This window comes from Dermochelys coriacea, chromosome 26 (genome assembly GCF_009764565.3).
Source record: "Dermochelys coriacea isolate rDerCor1 chromosome 26, rDerCor1.pri.v4, whole genome shotgun sequence".
Taxonomy (NCBI): Eukaryota; Metazoa; Chordata; order Testudines; family Dermochelyidae; genus Dermochelys; species Dermochelys coriacea.
In genome coordinates, this window is record NC_050093.1 from 1,296,789 (window position 1) to 1,318,208 (window position 21,420).

The 21,420-nt window shown below is 40.8% G+C and overlaps 1 protein-coding gene across 3 annotated transcripts in view; it reads right to left on the reverse strand.

Moving 5' to 3' along the window:
• Positions 1 to 21,420, reverse strand: part of LOC119848663 (disintegrin and metalloproteinase domain-containing protein 32-like) — a 43,613-nt gene that overhangs the window by 15,414 nt on the left and 6,779 nt on the right. For all 3 annotated transcript variants that reach the window (XM_043503123.1, XM_043503122.1, XM_043503124.1), the window contains exons 6-9: positions 20,995 to 21,060; positions 6,176 to 6,265; positions 4,973 to 5,171; positions 3,182 to 3,287 (exon numbers count right to left, since the gene is read on the reverse strand). In XM_043503123.1, the coding sequence (XP_043359058.1) occupies positions 3,182 to 3,287; positions 4,973 to 5,171; positions 6,176 to 6,265; positions 20,995 to 21,060 (461 nt within the window). The remainder of the gene's footprint in view (positions 1 to 3,181; positions 3,288 to 4,972; positions 5,172 to 6,175; positions 6,266 to 20,994; positions 21,061 to 21,420) is intronic.

Below are 21,420 nucleotides of genomic sequence, written 5' to 3' on the forward strand. Positions count from 1 at the left end.
GTTGGCCCAATGAAGCGTGAATTTTACTCCTGTGGGCATTCTGCGCCAAAAAATTAAAAATTCTGTGCAAAAAAAAAATGCCGTGCACAATATTTTAAAATTCTTCCATGTGGGCAGGCAGAGGCTCAACAAGGCAGGATTCAAGTGTGGAGAGGCTTAGTGTGGGGGGGACGCAGGTGTGGTTTGAGAGGGTTCTGTGTGGGGCAATCTGGGTGCGGGTGGCTTTGTGTGGGGAGGATCTGGATGCACAGGGAGGTTCTGGGTGCAGTGGTAATGGGACTCTGCAGGGGGTCCAGAGGAAGGTGGTTGGGGCTCAGTGGGGGGAGGGGGGTCTGGGTGGGGGAGATTGAGCTTGGCAGGGGAGTCTGGGTGGGGGTGGCTCAGTGAGGGAGTCCAGATGCTGGAGGAGTAGGGTGGGGATCTTGGTGAAGTGGGGTGGGGATTTGGGTGCAGGTGACTTGTCAGGGTGGTGCAGGGGAAGTGAGGCTCATCAGGGTGAGTTCTGAGTGCAGGGGGGTGAGGCTTGGCAGGAGGGTCTGGCTGCACAGGGGTTGGGCAGATGGGAGAGCAGCTTCCTGTACAGGGATCCCTCCCCCTGCAATTAAGGAGCTATGGGTGCAGGAAGTGGTGGTGGGGGGAGGAATTTGCAGAGTTTCCTGCAGCTGGGGGAGAAATCTGGGGGTGGGTCTGGCCTGGGTCCAGATCGTGCATGGGAAGAGGAAGTCCCATCCTCACTAGCCCAGCTGGAACTTGCAGCAGAGCACGGTGCAGGGTAGGAGCCACCAGCCAGGTCTTCCCCAGTCCCACGTCCTGCCCCACAGTGATATACCTCTCTACCAGTTCCCTGGGTACCCCGAAACATACAGCTGGGGAGGGTTGCATGACCAATCTTTTTGGCTCCCTTTGCTTCCCCATCAGAAAGTCATTTTTCTGCAGGGAAGCAAATAAATCTGCAGGGGACATTAATTCTACAGTGGCGCACAATTTCCCCAGGAGTAGAATTTGCTAGTCTTGACTCTTCAGGGTATGCTGCAAAGTCCACCAATCTACTCAGACTTCTGCTTGAAATAAAGTGGTTATGTTTGCAAGGACTCTCTGGGTCACTGGTTAGGAATGACGTTTTTCACTTCCTTGTTTTTTTATCATGGTATGGAGTTAGTGGTCAGTTTGTGATTTTCTTATGCAGCCAGTTGTCTGATTAATTGTTTTTTTTTTGCCCACAGGATTAGATAGTGGATATAAAAATTTTAAATTAAAATAAACTGCACCCCTCAGATCCCATTAAAATGAATTTAGAAGCAGATTTTTAAAAAAGTTTTAAAGCATCTTTTGAAAGTATTTTATCAACAATAAAACATTCCAGCTTTAAGTTAATAGTTTTCTCTTCAATTTTAATTTCTGTAGGGCAAGAGGAAATGTAAAGTTTAAAGTGTATAGACTACAAATGTTCTATATCAAAGCATTTATCTTAAAGCAAAAAAGGGTGAACTGAAATGCCTGGCAAGTGAAGAGAACCTACACAAAACAGGAATTTCTGAACCATGGTGGGATGACAATAATCAATGGGATTGATATTTACAATTTGTGTTACGGTAGCGCTAATGCCCCCATTTGGTAATGAGAACCCTATTGTACTAGACACTGTACAAACAAGTTAAAAAAGATAATATCTGCCCTAGAGGGATCACAATCTAGATTTCTGCTGAAGCAAACAGAGAGAAGGAGCTAACAGTAAAACAAGGACATTTTGCATAATAAACAAACAGTCATTAGTTCTCCCTCTACCTAGCCTTTGTCAGACAGGATACTAGGTTTACCAAAAGTATAAACCCTACAGAAGAACAGAATAGGTCAGAGAGGAGAATGAAGTAGAAGTATACTGTGTAACAGGGTTCCTTGCCCCATTAGGGTCCAAAAAGCCTGGGGCTGACCAGCCCTGTTCAATTTTCAGACCCTGCTGAAAGGAAGGAAGTGATTATAAAACCAGCAAGTGGCTCAGCTGAAGAGGCGCTTCAGGTGGGCGAGAGGCTCCTGCAGTAGACCCTGAAGCAGAGGGACTGAAGTGCATAGTGTGTCCTCCTTTCAGTACCGAGAGAACCAAGTGGGGGAAAAGCCTGTAGGAGCTGTAGCCTATGGTGGGCAGAGAAACTGTTTTGGTTTGATACTTTGCCTGAGTTTTCTGCTAAAGAATAAAGCTGTGCCCTGAAAAAAAAAACAAAAAACGTGGGCACAGCAGTGAGCTCTTCCTGAGCTGGGAAAACAGGCCAGTAGCTGTTTACATATACTTAAAAGATTCCATGGTTTTCAATTAAATAACGTCTCTGAGTGGAGAAGACCATACAGATCCTCAAAGATATTTATTTCAGAGTAGCAGCCGTGTTAGTCTGTATTCGCAAAAAGAAAAGGAGTACTTGTGGCACCTTAGAGACTAACAAATTTATTAGAGCATAAGCTTTCGTGAGCTACAGCTCACTTCATCGCATCCGATGAAGTGAGCTGTAGCTCACGAAAGCTTATGCTCTAATAAATTTGTTAGTCTCTAAGGTGCCACAAGTACTCCTTTTCTTTTCAAAGATATTTAGGCACTGATAAGAATGGATGTTAGGTACCTAAATACCTTTGAGGATCTGGGCCTAGAAGCCTAAATCAGCATACTGGTAATCTGCCACTGGGCAAGCAGGCTACTGCCTGTTCCTTTTGGGCAGTAGTGGTGGAATGTCAACTGGCAATCAAGCTGCAGTGAAATTCCTCCACCCTGCCTAATTCTTCTGAACAGTTTCTCCATATGCTGGTATGCTGGTTGGGTAAGAAGACAGAGAACATTTTGATCAAGATGCCGGTATGAGAATTTCTCTTATTACAGTAATATCATCCAGCAATTTCCCGGCTACCTAGTATGTCAGATGAAATGGACCAGCAATCTAGCATGTCACAGTCCAGTGCCAATATGCCAAAGGAAAGTAGGCAATTTAAAGACCACTATCAAACACTGTAACACAGGAAAAATTACTTATTTTTTTAACCACTTTGTTTCTGAACTCTGCTGTACAGAAGCAAAGTTCAGAAACAAAACGGATAAAAATTTTCAAAATCCAAGTTACTTTCAACACAATCAGCCAAGATGCCATGCTTAATCTTGTACTACTCCTATTGGGAGACATTTCTATTTCTCAAAACATACTTCCATTTGCAAGTCTGGTAACCGTCCTGATTGGAGCCGCAGTGTCCCATCCTATCCTTTTGACTATTAATTTCTTCATAACACGCGAGAGAGCCACTTTTTGAAGCTGCAAATACAATAACATTGATTAGACTTTGTCATAGACTTATAGTAGTCAGAGTTGGGAAATGCTTTGTTGGAACATCTAGCACATGCCAGTGCAGAATTGTTCTCTGCCATGTCTTCAGGTGCATTGTCAAGTCTAGTTTGCAGGTCATAGACACAGGGTTGCTTCAAGCCAAACTCAGACTTCCTTCACAGCTATTCAGTCATGGCCTCCTCCTAGAACAAGTGGGCGACCTTCTCTTTTTCATAAGTCCCAAAATGCTCTGCCAAGGCAGACTTCAAAACACAGGCAGTTGCCTAGAGCAGCAAAAATTAGTGGTAGAAAAATGTACAGTAATTATTTATTTGGGTGACTACAGAATGGTAGAGGTATCTATTTACCTAGATCAGCAGAACCTCTAAAGCCAGTCCTGTGCTCTACCATAGGAAGGTATATGTGTCAGGTATGGTACTGAGAGTGTTTGACAACCATTGGAAATGTGTCAAAAACGCGTGTAAGTTGTTTCTGGAGTTAAAGGAATAGGTATGGAGATTTCCTATTAAACAGAAGATAACACACTTAAGGCCACTAGAAACTCTGTTCAGTCACATACATAATAGGAAATGTTCTAATTTACAGGCTAACCTGGAGTATCCGCAGCAAGTTTCTGAAGCTAAATTAGCTTCACAGTGAATTAACCAGGCCTTCATGTGGAATCTGTGATGTGTTCCAGTTAGGGGCAAGGAGAGGGCTCCAGTCGTTATCACCAGAGTCGGCATGAAGCAGCTTTTATTCCATACACCAGGAATAAATAACCTGTCCCTGATGGAGTAGGGGGCCTTGTAGCTGCAGGTTGACAGCATTTTATGAACCAGATCAGCCTGGACAAGGATGGCAAAGAACCATCAGATCATCTCATTAGGGTTACTAATATAGTAACGTTTACAACAACTGCTATAGTTATGCTTGCAAAACTCTTTGCATGATAGCTTTAATGTGTGGTATGCATCTTTCTAATCTTCATAAAATGTGGGTGTAAGATAACACACTTAAGGCCACTAGAAACTCTGTTCAGTCACATACATAATAGGCTAAATTAGCTTCAGAATGAATTAACCAGGCCTTCTAATTGCTCCAAATCAACCAACGCAACTTCACAAATGATTTTAGAAAGTCCATGATATGGTTAAAAAAAACAAAAACTCTTCACACCAAAATACCACTGCCATTATCTCCTCTCCATTCCCCCCAACAAAAATGCCATCTGGACTTAGGGGAATGTGCAGGCTGCTAGGATACAGGTAGTCATGAGTTCTAGTCTCACCCTTTACACTGACTGATCTTAATAAATCTCTGCATTACATACATGTATTTTATGTAGGGAGCTTCACAGCACCACCAGCGGTATAAAATATAGTTATCCATATTTTACCCATGTAGTCACTAAAGAATAAAAAGGTTAAGGGAAATACGCAAAGTCACCTAGAAAGTTTGTGGCTGAGCTGTGAACAAAACCCTGATCTTTGATGCCATAAACCCAAGTCTTATGCAGCAGACCACAGTGCGTCCAGGCAAGTTGCCTCAAGTATCTGTGCTTAATTATGTCATTTGTGACAAATAATAATTATCCAACTTCATAAGGTAGAAATATTGATGATAGCATTCTCTAGAATTAGATTTTGGAAACAAATAACTATCATTATTACCTTTACCAAAGAGTTTTTTACACTGTTTATCAGCAGTTTGGCACACTCCTTTGAAACAATAGGCTGTGTTACGGTTGCATGGGTGTCCATCCATGACCCAGAAGTCAGGTGTACAGTGTGCAGAAGAACCATTGCAATACTCTATTAGATCACACTCATCTTCGCTAGTGCTTCGACATAATGTACCATTTCGAACAAACTAGTAGAAAAAACAACAACCAGAAATAGGGGGCCTGTGCATGATATATAGAAAGTTTATAACTAGAGCTGTGTGGAGGATAGAAATTTGCAAAGGATTTCAAGATTTTGATACCTGTCTTCTGATTAGGAACAACATCCCTACACTTCAAATTTCTCTATGAAAGAAAATAGCATGGGGAAAATCATTTAAAGTTGATCTAAATGTTTCATTTTGATTTCACAATTTTTATTATATAATATAATATCAAATAAAAATATTAAAGACAAAATTGAAATTATATTGTCAGAATTCTTTTCCCTTGTTTTCTCTTTAAATTTAGACAAAATTTACATGATTTTGCAAAGCATTTAGACTTTGACAGAACTGCACTCTCTGGCTGAAAATGATTTCATTGACATTTTTCCAATCAGCTCTAATTATAACTACTAAGGAACAGAATTTATGCAAATCACAATATTTGATATTTATACTGATTAGTCAACATAACCGGAAAACCTAACAACTAGAAACACTTTTTTTAAATATAAGAAAGCTAAGTCTTTCAGCTTTTTGTTTTAAAAAAAAGTTTTTGCTTTGATGACTTGAATATCAAAAAGCTGATCCCATGAAACAAAGTGAAGACCAGCTCCCTTTTTGGTCATTTGAGTCATTGGCCTCTGCTTAACTCCTATGGCATGTGCACACTCAGACAGAGTATTAAATATGTGTTTATACAACTGCTTCCATCAGGTGTCATTTACAATATTGCCTTGAATTATCAACATCATTTTGACAATATTTTAGGTAGCTCGATATGTCAACCGTGACTTGTTCTCTGGTTCTTTCTGTATATAAGTATAGTAAGCAATAATATATAGTATGCACAATTTGCTCCAATCCTAAATACTGAACTGGATTATTCACATACTTAAAGTTAAGCATTGTATCGGGGCTATTGTTAGATATGTGGGTTATAGTTAGAAAATGTGCTAGGTTCTAATCACTCAGAATTTATAGCTTACCCTACATTTCCAACAACAATCTCCAGTGATACATTTGATGTCTCGTCTAAATTTACAGGTGCGTTGGCAACATTGATCCCATAGACATTCCTGAAAAACAAATAGAAACATTATAGATTTTAGAATATACCACATTTTAATCCTGGCAAAAGATATCAGTTTGGTGGCCCTGGAAACTGAAGTCTCCCCACCCCCCCAAGGAAAGAAGTTAATTAAAAGTCCCTTTCTGACACGAGGCGTTTCAAAAACATTCTCAAGGGGGTGGCTTGGAGGAAGTTCCCAAAGCCTCAGCTCATGGCTTACTGAATAATGCCAAGGACCCAGATATCTGAGGTAACTAAGCTTTGGCAGAAGGCTTCTGGAAGTATCAGTAATAGTAGCAGTTCCATAGGTTGCATGCTGTTGAAGTTGACATTTTAACGTCTGCACTTGAGGCCACAGTGATATTTTAATCCCTGTACTGAAGCATGCAACATGGAAAGCACTGATGCGTTCATCTATCTAGACTATAAGCAGAGTTCAAACAGCCACAGCGAACCAGACATTATTTGACAAATAGGTCTTCCACCTCCTGTATGAAATCCAGGTCTCAATTATGAATGCTAAAATACCATTGCGCTGAGACAAAGTTCATGATTTATCAAATCTGTGTACTACTTGTATTGCTATATAGGTCAGAATCCTGGAGCCTCTTGCAGGTAGACTTGGAGCAGCTAGAGGCATTCCATATGTGCTGTCTGAACCAAATCCAAGTACAAAGTGGTTTGACTTTGTGTGAAATGTCACAATCTCACAGAGATTTCACCTTCCTTCAATAGCTCATTATATTCAAAAGCAACATTGCATGCTCTTCGGCCAAGACACCAGAATGGATAAAACCACCCCAGCACAGCATGCTCTCAAACTCTCCATTGACACATGAAGGGGTGTACATCCTGACCTACCCGGCGCCATCCATGAGGCCACCTCAGAAATTCATGGATTCGCATTACTGAGCCAGATCTGGGAACTTCACTATACAATGTCTGGTGTGATGCTATCAACCATGATCACTCTGGCTGGTGCAACAGTCCTCCACAGACTGTATGTGTTTGACCATGATGGTGAAGCTCGCTCCTTCCAGTTCTCCCATCTTCCAGCCAGCAGTGGTTGACAAACAGCCTGATTCTTCACCCAAAGTCTCTTCTTCTAGGGACTCCAAAAGGGAGTGATGGCAGAATAGCTCATCTTCTCTTTATTCAACACACCAATTAGGCCTAGTTTCTGACACTCCAATTTTCATTCATTACTTTCTGGTTCCACACTTCTCTTGTTTGCCAGACATGATCTTAACACAGTCCTTTAATAGGCTTTTTTGTTTGGACTAATTTAGTCATTCTGTCTCCTTTTACACATTTTTCCAACAATATTTTGTTGTAGGCATTATTACATTTTATGAACTTTCACTTCTCACAGTTAAGTCCACAAATAAGGTAAATTTTAATTTGTAGGCCCAATTATTACAACACCTCCTGCATAACACAAGCTATAGAAATTCCCAATATATTTCCTGTTTGAACTACAGCAAACCTTTTAGAAAAACATCCAGTATTGATTTTTAAATGGACAGTGATATGAAAATCCACCATCACTTTTGGTAAGTTATTCTGTAGCAAGGTCGAGACTCACCAGTGTGGTGTCTCCTGCTGGTCGCCCTGGGAATTAGCTCTTTTCCAGCCTTGGAACGCCCTCTGCCAGCCGGTGGCTCAACCTGCTTCTGGTCTCCGTGTCCCTTCCATACCCTGGTGCCCCTTTACCTCGGGGTTCTGCCCCAGCAGTACCCCCACACTCTGGGTCTCCCCTCCCAGGGGAACCCCCAACTCTCTAACGCCACCTTGCCTCAGTGACTATTGCCAGTCATCATCTAGCCCCTGTTCTCTGGGGCAAACTGCGGTCTGTAATGGTCGCTCATCACTGGCAAGGGGGTAGGACCAGCTGCCTCTGCCTATCCCTGGGCTACACCTCTGTAGCCCCAGTCCTTGCTTAGGCCTTAACCAAGGCCTCACCCTGGAGCTCCCCAGCTCCTCTTGCCTTTCCCCAGCACTGTTCTGCGTCAGGTACCCTGTGGCTCCCAGGCAGCTAGACCCTTCTCCCTCCAGGGCTGGAGAGAGACTGTGACCCAGCTCCTCCCTTAGGCCTTCTTATACTCCCAGCCCGGCCCTGATTGGCTGCCTCAAACCCGCACCTAATTGTCTCCCCCGGGCAGCCCTTTCCCAGGACTGTTTTTAACCCCTGCCACACCGGAGCAAGGTGACCGCCCCTGTACATATTCCATTGGTTAATTATCCTCATTGTTAAAAATATGTGCCTTATTTCCAATCTGAATTTATCTGGCTTCAACTTCCAGCCATTGTCTTCAAGACTGAAGGCCCATTATTAAATATTTGTTACTCATGTGGGTACTTATAGGCTGTGATCAAGTCACCCTTGAACCTTCTCTTTGTTAAGCTAAATAGATGGAGCTCCTTGAGACTATCACTATAAGGCATGTTTTTCAATCCTTTAATCATTCTCTTGGCTCTTCTCTGAACACTCTCCAATTCTCAACATCCTTCTTGAATTGTGAACACCAGAACTAGATACAGTATTCCAGTAGTGGTCACACCAGGACTAAATACAAAGGTAAAACAACCTCTCTACTCCTACTCGAGATTCCCATTTATGCATTCAGGTACTACATTAGCCCTTTTGGCCACAGCATCGCACTGGGAGTTCATGTTCAGCTGATTATTCACCAGGCCCCCCAATCATTTTCAGAATCACTGCTTTCCAGGATAGAGTCCCCTATGTAAGTATGACTTACACATTCTTTGTTCCTTGATGTATACATTTACATTTGGCAGTATTAAAATACATATTGTTTGCTTGCATCCAGTTTACCAAGCAATTTCAGCCACACTAGTTTAAGTTTTGGTGAAGTTAGGAGGCGCTTATAATAGAATCGTGCAGTAGCTCCAACCTTAACTACAGAGAGGCTACTGACTCTGAAATAAGCAAGAAAGTCACTACACTGTTTTAAAACTTTAGTACTGGAGAACATTTGCTGACCTAAAAGTATCAAACCAAATACTATTAGAATATAAAAACAGTTATGGTTGTTACACATATAACATACCTAATACAAAAACACAAAAGCAAGGAAATTAAAAGTCAAGTCACCTTACAGTACATATCCTCTACTCTTCTACCCACAGGCACACATTTTATCTTCATCACAACCGCCATACACCACAGATCATGAATGCATCCAATGAAGTGAGCTGTAGCTCACTAAAGCTTATGCTCAAATAAATGTGTTAGTCTCTAAGGTGCCAAAAGTACTCCTTTTCTTTTTGCGAATACAGACTAACACGGCTGCTACTCTGAAACCTATCCTTAAGTCTGTCTCCTCAACCTCCCCTTCTGTGCACATCCTTTTACGGAATTTCCCCATACCAATGCTATTAGTTGTGAATGTCTAATATAGTATATTTTTGTGTTTGGAAGGAGTAGATTAGTAATGGAAGGCTGTCATCCCTAGAAGGGGCAGATAACATTGTGGTAGATGGTCTCTGCTGTATACTAATTGTAGTAGAGTAAAGGTGTGTGCTTGTGGAGGTAGGAATGTTTTGTTGGGAGGGAGGAGGTTGGTGAAGAGTGTGATAGAAAGCCAGTACGTGATAACTGTTTTCACAATGAATTTTTTTGTATATTCATTTCCTAGGGCTTTTATGGGGCTTGATCCTGAAAGGTGCTGAGCTCTCTGATCTGAGCCAACAAAATACTTAATCAAGTGTTTAACTTTAATTACATGAGTAGTTTCATTGACTTTTTCATATTTTTAAAGTTAAGCACATGTTTAAATGCTTCCCTGGATTGGACCTAGAGTACACAGTACCTTGTAGATACATTGAGATTGACACTTGTCTTAACATTTCAGAGAGGAGACAGATGAGTGAAGGAAAGGTATGCCTGTAGGGGTGGTTCCTGGAGCTGTGCAACAGGAAGAATAGCTGCCAAAGGAAAAGATTTTATCCGTCAGTAGCTGCACATAAAACATACTTAGATATGGGATAAAATATGGCATAAAAGCGTAGTTAATGATGGCAGTTTTATCTGTCAGCTACCTGTCGGCGAATAAACTGTCAGTTAAAACAAACAACATTTGTTGCACGAGCTTCCTTCAAGTTTATCCATTTTGAAGATGTCACTTAACAATCAAAAAGGCAGAATGCCATGGTCAAATTTCAACAACAGTAATTTCAAATGCTTTCTATTATAAATTTAAAAAATCAAATAAAGCTACATTTGAAATTCAAAGAGAAATTTCACGTTGAACGTCTATCTACATTTAGAAAAAAACAGAAATTTATGTTCCATTTTAAAGCCCATTTCAGAACACAACCCTGACTATGAGGTTGAGAAAAAGCACCTCCATAGCATTCCAAAGTTGAATGGTTTTTCTCAAGGGCTCCAGGTGGCCTTTCATCCAGAGGTCTTGTTAGCACCTCTTGGACCCATAAGATATCTCTTATTTTTTTAATTTTCTCTTCAGGCTCAAGGTATGGAACTGTGTATTATTTATTCGTATCAAATTTCAGGAATTTATTTCCTAACCTTTCGTGTGCCACAGTCACAGTCCTCTCCTTCCTCCACTATTTTGTTGCCACAGACGGGAGCCCTATAATATGCATTCAGATACGGTTTGTTCAAAAGGCATTCTCCTTCTCCACTTGCAATGAAACTTTGAAAGTCTCCTATACTGCAGTTGCTAAAGGCCTTTGTCCCACTGGAATGTCTAAAACATAAAGTACAATATCGTCGTTAAAATATTCTCCATGCTTTGTAAAATGTATATCCTTTCATGCCACTGAAATACTTTAACAAAAATGACTTTGGTTGCAAAATTAAGGATTTTTAAAAATATGTCAACTGTCTGCCTTGTGGGTGAATGCGGCTATTAACCTGGCACCTTAAGTGCATTCACTTGCCTTCAACATTCTTCTTGGCTGAAATAAATTAAATAGAACTGGCAACCTCAAATTAACATAATTTCTCCAAATTGGAGGCCTCTGACCCAGTATGTCTGCCTCAATGAAAGAATAAATATAATTTTTTAAAATATGTTTGCAAATTTGTGCTAGAATGGTGTTTGGGTCCCAGGTAGACTGCATGCTGCAGCCAACTGAGGGCAAGAAGCAGGCAAAACATGCAAAGGAGGATGCCCTCGTTAAACTAGGGAAACACAAGCAGAGCAGCAAAACCTTTCTAAACTGTTATTGTCTCAATCTCTCCACTAAAGATACTGCAGGCCATTCCTTTTCTGTCTCTTCCAGAACACTTGTTTATTCTCCTCAGTGAAAACTTGACAGCAATTGAGGTTAGTTTAATAGTAATTAACCTATAACATAAATATCAGGGTTTTTTTTCTTTCCTGTCATCAGCGGTTATATTGAATTGAGTGTATTACCACATACAAGCCCACTGAGAGAAATTTGGAGCCCCAGTACATCATGTTTGCTGTGGCCCCATCCCCTCCCATTTCACCCCAGTTCCAGACATTCCAGTTACAAACACTGGGGGGGTGGGGCTGAGCTTATGGGGCTGGTACAATTGTCTCCCCTTTCCCTCCTCTTGTCATCACAGACAATAAAGCATCTCACAAGAAGACAGAACTCTCAGTAAATTTTATTTTAATGACAGATTATATTATACTAATATTAGAAACATTTAGGCCCTTGAGTAATTTTACATAATAGAACTAGTCATGTGAGTAAAGTTACTTACATCCATAAGAGTTTGCATGATTGGGCCCATAGTGAGTACACATCTGTACATAGGATAAACTGGAAAGCTTAAAAAAATGGTGGAGAAAATGGAGAAGTGTGGACTAGTTTTAAACTAAGAGTGATTGAACATTTTAAATTTGATAATAAAAGACCTTATGATCTCTGAAGGTCCAAGTTAGGGCTTTTCCTGTATTCAGTGGCACGTAATGAATTAGTGTATTTAATTTCAAGACTGTAGCTCAGCGGGAATATAGACATTAAAAGTCACATTGTTATCAACAACGGCTTAGATAGAGAAATAGGACTTAAAAGATGAGGGTAGGAGAGAGATTTTGTACTTAAGTGAAAAGTGAAATATTTCCTGTAACTGTTAGTCTCTGAAAGTACGATTTATTTATTTTAGATTTTTAAATTAACTTCGTGTTCATGGCAAGTACCTGACTGACAGGCAACTTCAGACTGAATTACTCCCTTTAGGCACATGACAAGCAGCAACAGTGCAAGCTTTCCTGCACTATGTCACTAATCTGCTTTAAATCTTGTGGGACCATCTCGGAGATGAGAAAGTAAGTCAGTCTGTTGGCTCTTCTGCAGAGATTCCCAGCTGATGACATTTGTGTTGGTATAATTTGGTTATACGGAAACATATCAAAAAAGAGGAGGACTGTGATCTATACCTATATTTATCTAGATATGACCTATATCTATATCTAACACGGCAATCACTCTGAAATCTATATCTATCTAGATAGCCATCCATTCATCTATAGGTCACAGTCCTATTCTTTGTTGGTATGTTTCCATATATCCAAACTATCCCCACACACACAAGTGCACACACACACAACTTCCAGACACTAATGATCTGGGATGGATTTAAAACAGTGATATACAGGTACAAAAGTCTACATACATCCTAATATGGCATTATTTAGAATGATAACACTTGTATGCAGATTAAAATGGTTCTAAATATAATAAATAATGCAATGCTATGTGAGGTACATAAATTAATATTAATTTAAAAAAAACTTACACTGCTTTGGTGTGCATTATGCAGGTGTATCCTGAACACTGACAGTCCCTAGAATCATCATATGCTATTCCCAGACCAAGACCAAGCAGCTGTGCAATGATGACTGAAAATGTCTCCAGTGATATTGTTCTTTGATACTAATACAATAAGAAAGAAAGTGCTAAAAGTTCATTCAACTGTGAAAACAAACTGTGATAAAAATCTAAATTTTTTGTTTTCTGCCCTGCCTAACATACACAAAGATATCTGTACTAGACATAATATATGAATGCAACGCATACTCCATTGTAAGGAAACTGCTCTGTCCCCTTCCAGGACTAGAAGGAAGTTACAAAGAACATGTGTAATCGTGAATTCAAACACTCATTAATGTACTTTTTCTCCGGAGGCTGAATCCTCTGTGCAGTGCCTAGTCTAAGTAGACAAGATGAGTGCAGAGTAGAAGTGCAGGGGCAAGAATCTTTCCATCTGATCCTATGGAGTGGCTACCGAGCCCAGTGGCTCTAATAATCTGTGATGCCTTTTTGGAGCCACCACCCAGAGCAGAAAACCAGAGGACCCCAGACAAGGATTTCCTTTGGCTCCATTCCTATTTCATCATCCCCTGCATGCAGCTCCGAGACAACGCTCCTCTTCTCATAGTGTTTAACCTCTGAATAGCCCTGCTAAATTCTGTGTTCCCCCAGCACAGCATAGCTGCACTGATTCTGTTGCCAGGGGACTCTTCTTAGTAGCAGAGGTGGAGGCAAGATTTGCCCCTACAAGCAAAGATCAGAACTGTAAGTAACCGATACAGTATATTACTTGTACAGGTAAGTAAATTCTATTATATCATACCAGAGCAACCCCTCCAGAATAGTTTCTCAGACACAGCTTTCCTGCAAAAGATGCCCCTACATAATTTGGTTGGTCCCTGTAACTAAAGCACAAAAGATTCTTGATCATAAATATATTCTTTCTAAAAGCAATGACAGTCCAGAAGATTTCTAGTGCATCTTCTTTAATAATAAAGTAATGTTCTTCTTACACAAATAAATATGCTATGTCATGTGGCCGTAGAATAAGATGAATATTTTTCCACTGTAAAAACCTTTGTAATAATTCATCGGCTTCCCCTGTTATAGGAATTTTGTTACTATCTGCCCAGAACTCCAATGAAGACAGCACAATTGTCATATTAAGAGAGGTAAACATCTGAAATGTAATAGAGGAAATACAAGATCAATTACATTATATGCACTGTAGTACTGGAAGATCTATAAGTAATGGCCATCAGTGTAACAAACTATAGATTGGACTGTCACAGAGTGTATAGCCACATATGTCCCCATAATAAAATGTTGTAATCTATGTTAAGGAAAACACAGTACTGAAGGATCCTAAAATCCAACATCTTCGTCCATATCAATCCTTTTCAATCTAGTCAATCAAAATAAATTCTCAGTCAGTGCAGCACAACTGTCAGTTCTTTTTATTAGAGAGACAAGGTGAGTGAGAAGAAAAGGAGTACTTGTGGCACCTTAGAGACTAACAAATTTATTAGAGCATAAGCTTTCGTGAGCTACAGCTCATCGGATGCATTTGGTGGAAAACAAATGCATTTTCCAAAAATGCAACAAAGTACTCCTTTTCTTTTTGCGAATACAGACTAACACGGCTGCTACTCTGAAACCTGTCAAGGTGAGTGAGGTAATATCTTTTATTGGACCAACTTCTGCTGGTGAGAGAGACAAGCTTTCAAGCTTACAAAGAGCTTTTCTTCAGTTCGGTGTGAGCTCAAAAAGCTTGTCTCTCTCACCACCAGAAGCTGGTCCAATAAAGGATATTACCTCACCCACCTTGTCTCTCTAATATCCTGGGACCAACACGGTTACAATGATGCATACAGTTCTTCTTATGACCAAGTTAACTTAAAATAACTAAGATTATGTCTACACTGCAAAAAAAAAACAAACAAACAGGTGCATTCTTAACTCTGGTTAGTTAACTCAGGCTAAAATATCAATGCAGACACAGCAATTTGGCTTTCAACTGAGGTTAGCAGTCTGAGTTCAACCCTAGATCACCCTATATACTTTAAACTGCACTGCTAATCCAAGTTAAAAGTAGAGTTTGGAAAATTGCCCATCTGGGGAATCCTCGTGCCAAGATTGAGGCTCATCATACTACCAATACTGTATATACCACAAACATAACCTAAGGAAGCTTAAAACAGAAAAAGATTCACGGATATCACAACAACAGTAACAAGTGCCCACAATGAAGGTAAAAAGAAAAGGAGTACTTGTGGCACCTTAGAGACTAACAAATTTATTAGAGCATAAGCTTTCGTGAGTTACAGCTCACTTCATCGCATCCGATGAAGTGAGCTGTAACTCACGAAAGCTTATGCTCAAATAAATTTGTTAGTCTCTAAGGTGCCACAAGTACTCCTCTTCTTTTTGCAAATACAGACTAACACGGCTGCTACTCTGAAACCTGTCACAATGAAGGTAGTCAGAATAGTTTTACAATAAAAAAATTCTAAAGGGGGACACATTGCAGGTCCCTTTATTTTCAGATGGCTCAGAGTACCTGGGGTCTCTGATGTCTCTCAGGGGTGAATGATCTAGTCCTGGGGGTGAGGAATATAAAATAGTTTTTAATCTAATTGCTGCAGACTGAGTATCCTGAGGGTGAAAACTCGTATTAAATAATCACCAGAGAATAATATCATCTATAAAATATCTGGACTTCATGTGGTAATAATATTTTCTTCTCCTACTGCAACTTTCATCCAAGGTTCTCAAAGCATTATAAGTCTCACATAACCCTTGTGATGTAGGGCACAGATAAGTATTATATCGAATTTACAGAAGACACAGAGATGTGAGGTGACTTAGCAAAGTCACATACAGCAGGTCGGTGACAGAACCAGGAATAGAACCCAGGAGTCCTGATCCCAGCCCCCTGCTCTACCTGCTAGGCTATGACTACCAGCAAAATGACTCAGAACAGCCACATTTCCCATATGAATATTGAACAGAAAAAGACTGCAACTTACACTATTGACAAAGCCAATAAGCTGGACTATTTTCTCCGTTACAACATCCTTGTCTGAACCCATATAGTCATACTGAAAAATAACACAACTTTTTAGATTACAACAACACATCACTGCTGTGCAATGTTTCTTTGAACGTAACATTTCCCTTAGAAACTGATGCAGTGTCCAAATGAGTTCTTTCTATTTGTGCCATTTCCAGATTGTGGTACCTGCCTTAAAATATTCTCATCCACTTCTCAGAGAAACTTTATCTGTTTTTCTTCACATCATATCCTCCCAGATCATTTGGTAGAATGGACAAAGCAGCCATCATAAGAACATGAGAATGGTCATAATGTGTCAGGCCAATGATCCAGCTAGCCCAGTATCTTGTATTTCAACAGTGGCCGGTGCCAGATGCTTCAGAGGAAATGAACAGAACAGAGCAATTTATCGAGTGATCCATCCCCTGTCATTCAGTCCCAACTTCTGGCAATCAGAGGTTTATGGACATCCGGAGCATGGAGTTGTGTCAGTGACCATCTGGACTAATTGATGGACCTATCTTCCAGGAACTTACCTAATTCTTTTTTTTACCAAGTTATGCTTTTGGCCGTCACAACATCCCTTCACAATGAGTTCCACAGATTAACTGTGCATTGTGTGAAGTACTTCTTTACATTTGTTTTAAATAGACTTCCTAATAATTTCATTGGGTGACCCTGTGTTCTTGTAAAAAGAAAAGGAGTACTTGTGGCACCTTAGAGACTAACAAATTTATTAGAGCATAAGCTTTCGTGAGCTACAGCTCACTTCATCCGATGAAGTGAGCTGTAGCTCACGAAAGCTTATGCTCTAATAAATTTGTTAGTCTCTAAGGTGCCACAAGTACTCCTTTTCTTTTTGCGAATACAGACTAACACGGCTGCTACTCTGAAACCTGTGTTCTTGTGTTATGGAAGGAGTAAATAACACTTCTTTATTCACTTTCTCCAGATCATTCATGATTTTATTGATCTCTATCATATCTCCCCTCAGTTTTCTCTTTTCCAAGCTGAAGAGTTCCAATCTTTTTAATCTCTCACATATGGAAGCTGTTCCATACCCCGAATCATTTTTGTTGCCCTTCTCTGTACTTTTCCCAATTCTAATATATCTTTTTTGAGACAGGGCGAGCAGAACTGCACACAGTATTCCAGGTGTGGGCATATCATGGAGTTATATAGTGGCATTATGATTTTTTCTGTCTTACTGTCCCTTTTCTAATGTTTCGTAACATTCTGTTAGCTTTTTTGATGGCTGCTGCACATTGAGCACATGTTATCAGACCACTATCCACAAGGACTCCAAGTTCTCTTTCTTGAGTGATAACAGCTAATTTAGATGCCATCATATTGTATGTGTAGTTGGGATGATGTTTTCCAATGTGCGTTACTTTGTATTTATCAGCACTGAATATCTTCTGCCATTTTGTTGCCCAGCCTCCCAGTTTTGAGAGATCCAATTGTCACTCTTCAGCTTTGGACTTAACTATCTTGAGTAATTTAATATAGTCTGCAAAACTTTGCCACCTCACTATTTACCCATTTTTCCAGACCATTTATAAATATGCTGAACCGCACTGTTCCTAGCACAGATCCTTGGAGGAGCGTGCTATTTACCTCTCTCCACTGTGAACACTGACCATTTGTTCCTACCTATGTTTTCTATCTTTTAACCAATTACTGATCCATGAGAGGACCCTCTTATCCCATCACTGCCTACTTTGCTTAAGAGCCTTTGGTGAGAGACCTTGTCAAAGGCTTTCTGAAATCTGGATCACCCATGTCCACATGCATTTTGACTCCCTCAAAGAATTCTGATAGATTGATGAGGCATGATTTCCCTTTACAAAAGCAGTGTTGACTCTTCCCCAACATATTGTGTTCATCTATGTGTCTAATAATTCTGTTCTTAACAATAGTTTCAGCCAGTTTGCCTGATACTAAAGTTAGGCAATTACAGGCCAGTAAGCCTATCTGTGAGTCATCTGGTACAGAAGCAGATTTAAACAATAGGTTACATACCACACTTAGTAGTTCTGCAATTTCATATATGAGTTCCTTCAAAACTCTTGGGTGAATATCATCTGGCCCTGGTGACTTATTACTGTTTAATTTATCAATTTGTTCCCAAACCTCCTCTATTTGTCCCCTAAAAGGAATGGCTCAGATGTGGGAATCTCCCTCACATCCTCTGCGGTGAAGACCGATGTAAAGAATCCATTTAGCTTCTCTGCAACGGCCTTGTCTTCCTTGAGTGCTCCGTTAGCACCTCAATCATCCATTGGCCCCATGGATTACAGAGCAGGCTTCCTGCTTCTGATGTATTTGAAAAAAAAATTGCTGTTAGTTTTTCTGTCTTTTGCTAGTTGCTCTTCAAATTCTTTTTTGGCCTGCCTAATTATATTTTTACACTTGACTTGCCAGAGTTTATGTTCTTTTCTATTTTCCCATTTCTGGTTTTTGAAAGATGACTTTTTGTCTGTAACTGCCTGTCTCTGTGGATAGACTGAGCCCAGCTCCCCTGGACTTCAGCAGGTGAGCCCAATCCAGCTAGTTAAAGAGGGCTGGGCTACACCTCAGCCTGTAAAGGGCTGCTATGCTAATAGGCACCTGGAAGGAGGAAGGACTGAAACAGGCTGAACCCTGGGGAGGAAAAGCCACACTAGAGTGGGAGAGGTCAGAGGAGCAGAACTGACTGAGGCTGGGAGGCTACCAGGAGCTGGAGTGCCAGAGACCTCTGGGAAGGGTGGCCCTGAAGCCTGGGGCCAAGGATGGAGTTAAGACTATTTTCTGTTTGCTTGATAACCTCTGTTTAAAGAAATAAATCTCCTTGAAAAGACTGGGTATCACACACATGCTTTAGAAGTGGGGAGAAGCAATGGCCCTGGTGATCTGGCATCTCTTACTCTGTTGTTTAGCCATGGTGATATTTTTTGGTCCTCCTACAGATTTTTTTTTTTTAATTTGGGGTATACACAGACTTTTGAGCCTCTGTTGTGGTGTTTCATCCTCATAGGGGGGAAAATACCAAAGAAACCCACCACAGTAATATTTAACTTCTAAAAGGGGAACTACACAATTGTTCTCTAAAGCATGGAGGATGCCATTAAATGTTTGTTGCTGGGATTAAAAGTACAGTGACATTGTGGTGGGGGAGATGACGTACACACCTGGCCACAAGCCAAGCAAGTGTTAAGGAACTCCTGTGGTCATAATCAACCCCACCTGTCAGGCTTTTGCACTTGTCAGGCCTGAAGACAAGCCCTTGAAAGAGAGGAACTTGTTGCAGTTGCAGTGGCACTCAGAAGCAAGCAGGCCCTGGCTCAGGCACCAAGACTGGAGGCCCTGTGTTACTAACTGACCTATAGTTTGTGAATGCTACCTGCCTAAGCCCTCTGAGAAAGGAGACAGGTGGGGCTGATTTTCCTTGTTGAAATCCCACCAGGATTAAGCCCTGAGCTGTGTTCCCTCTAAGCTGCATGGTTGGGCAGCCACCCAGTAGTGATTCAAGGGCCGTGCACATCCAGCAGTGTATGTTCAGGTGCCCCTCCTCCCTATTACTTTGCATTCACTTTGCTCCTGTAGCTGCTCCCATGACCCTCCTGCTGGCTGTGCAAAGTGGGGGGGGACGAGAGGGTGTGGATGTCAGGGTGTCCTCGCCCTCTTTCCCCCATCTCCACAAAGCCGGGGAGAGGGAACAGGGCCCAGGACTCAAGCAGGAGAGAGCTGCTGTGGTTGGAGGTCTGAACTAGCTTTCGGGGTGAGTGAGTGTGCCTTAAAGGGACAGCACATGATCTCTGAGACTTCCCCAGCAGCCAGCTCACACAATTTCTGTCTCTGTCTCTCTCCTGCCCACGTACTCCATCTCTGCAGAGTCGGGGAGGGAAGACAGAGCCAGGAGACCTTTCAGTGAGTGCCTTAAAGACACAGTGCATGGTGTCTCTCAGAAACTTCCCCAGCAGCCAGCGCACACACAGTCTCTGTGTGTGTGTGTGTCTCTCTCACACACACACACACACACACACACATAGAGTCTTTCACACTTCCCTCCCAACACATACTTGTATGATTGTTGTTGTTACTTCTTGGTACTTCCTGCAATGCACATATATTCTCTGTAATTTTATTCTTTCAAAGTGTGTTGTTTTAGTTTTTGACTGGTCTATGCATTTCATAATGTTTTATTTCTCTCTTACACTTACATTTAATTCTTTGAGTGGTGAGTTCTAAAATGCCTAACCTGTCCTGGCTGGAGTAATTATCCCTATGGTAACTTTTAAAAAATATATATTATATCTAAGTTTTTTGTTTCTACTGGTGGCGCACATCCGCACATACCTTGCTTCACATAACAAAATTTATTCCATGCATGGATGGAAAAACTCAGAGGAAACATTGGCCGTGACCTTTATTTGCACTAAGGACTGGGAACTGAAACTGTCTGAAAGACTGCTTCCCTCTCCCTTGCACAAGGAAGAGGGGCAGGTAAATATTTTCCTTAGTTTGGATTGTTTTGTATCCCCTGAAAGGGGATGGACTCACTAAAGGCACAGCCAGAAGGCTGTACCCATACCCCAGAACGAGACCACAGGGCTGGGGCTGCCCAGAGAACAATATAGGAGTTAAGTGAGGTACCTGCTCTCTCTGCAAGGGGGCAATCTTGGGACATTAACCTTAGACCGTCATAAATATGCATCAATTTTTGAATCTGCCATAGGATTAATCAAAATGCTTAAGTCATCAGTGGGGGTAAGAAAGAAGCCATGTCTACATTTTGTAAAGTGCGCATGCTCCTACTATATGCTGTAGAGACAGAGAGGAAGTTTCTAGAGCTGGAATCAGCTTTTGCAATAAAAATTAAGACAATACTATAGGAAAATATAAATGATTAATTAGTTTAGACTTACCAGATCCTTGTCCAAAATCACATGCATTTCCAGATATCTGGAGTATCTGATGAAACTCTGTTTTGACTTAAGGAAAAAAGTATATTAAGGAATTACTTCTACATTATATCTCTTGTGCTCATTACTAGCAGTGTGAATGAGACACATAGAGCAGAAGTCACAAAATAAGTTAGAGTGAATAGCCAAGCTTAAATTAGTGCTATTCAGAAACAATTAAATCAATCTGTGGAAATAGCCCTGGACTTCTGAAAAGTCACAAATTAAGGAATGTACAAGATTCTAAAATCATCAACAGAGTTGGACTTCTCTTAGTTACTAGAATTTAAAAAAAGGAGAATAGTAATGGGAAAAATTAAATTAATAAGTGATCTCACAGCTGAGAATCCCTTTGACAATGACATTCACTCTCCACTATTAGCAAAACCT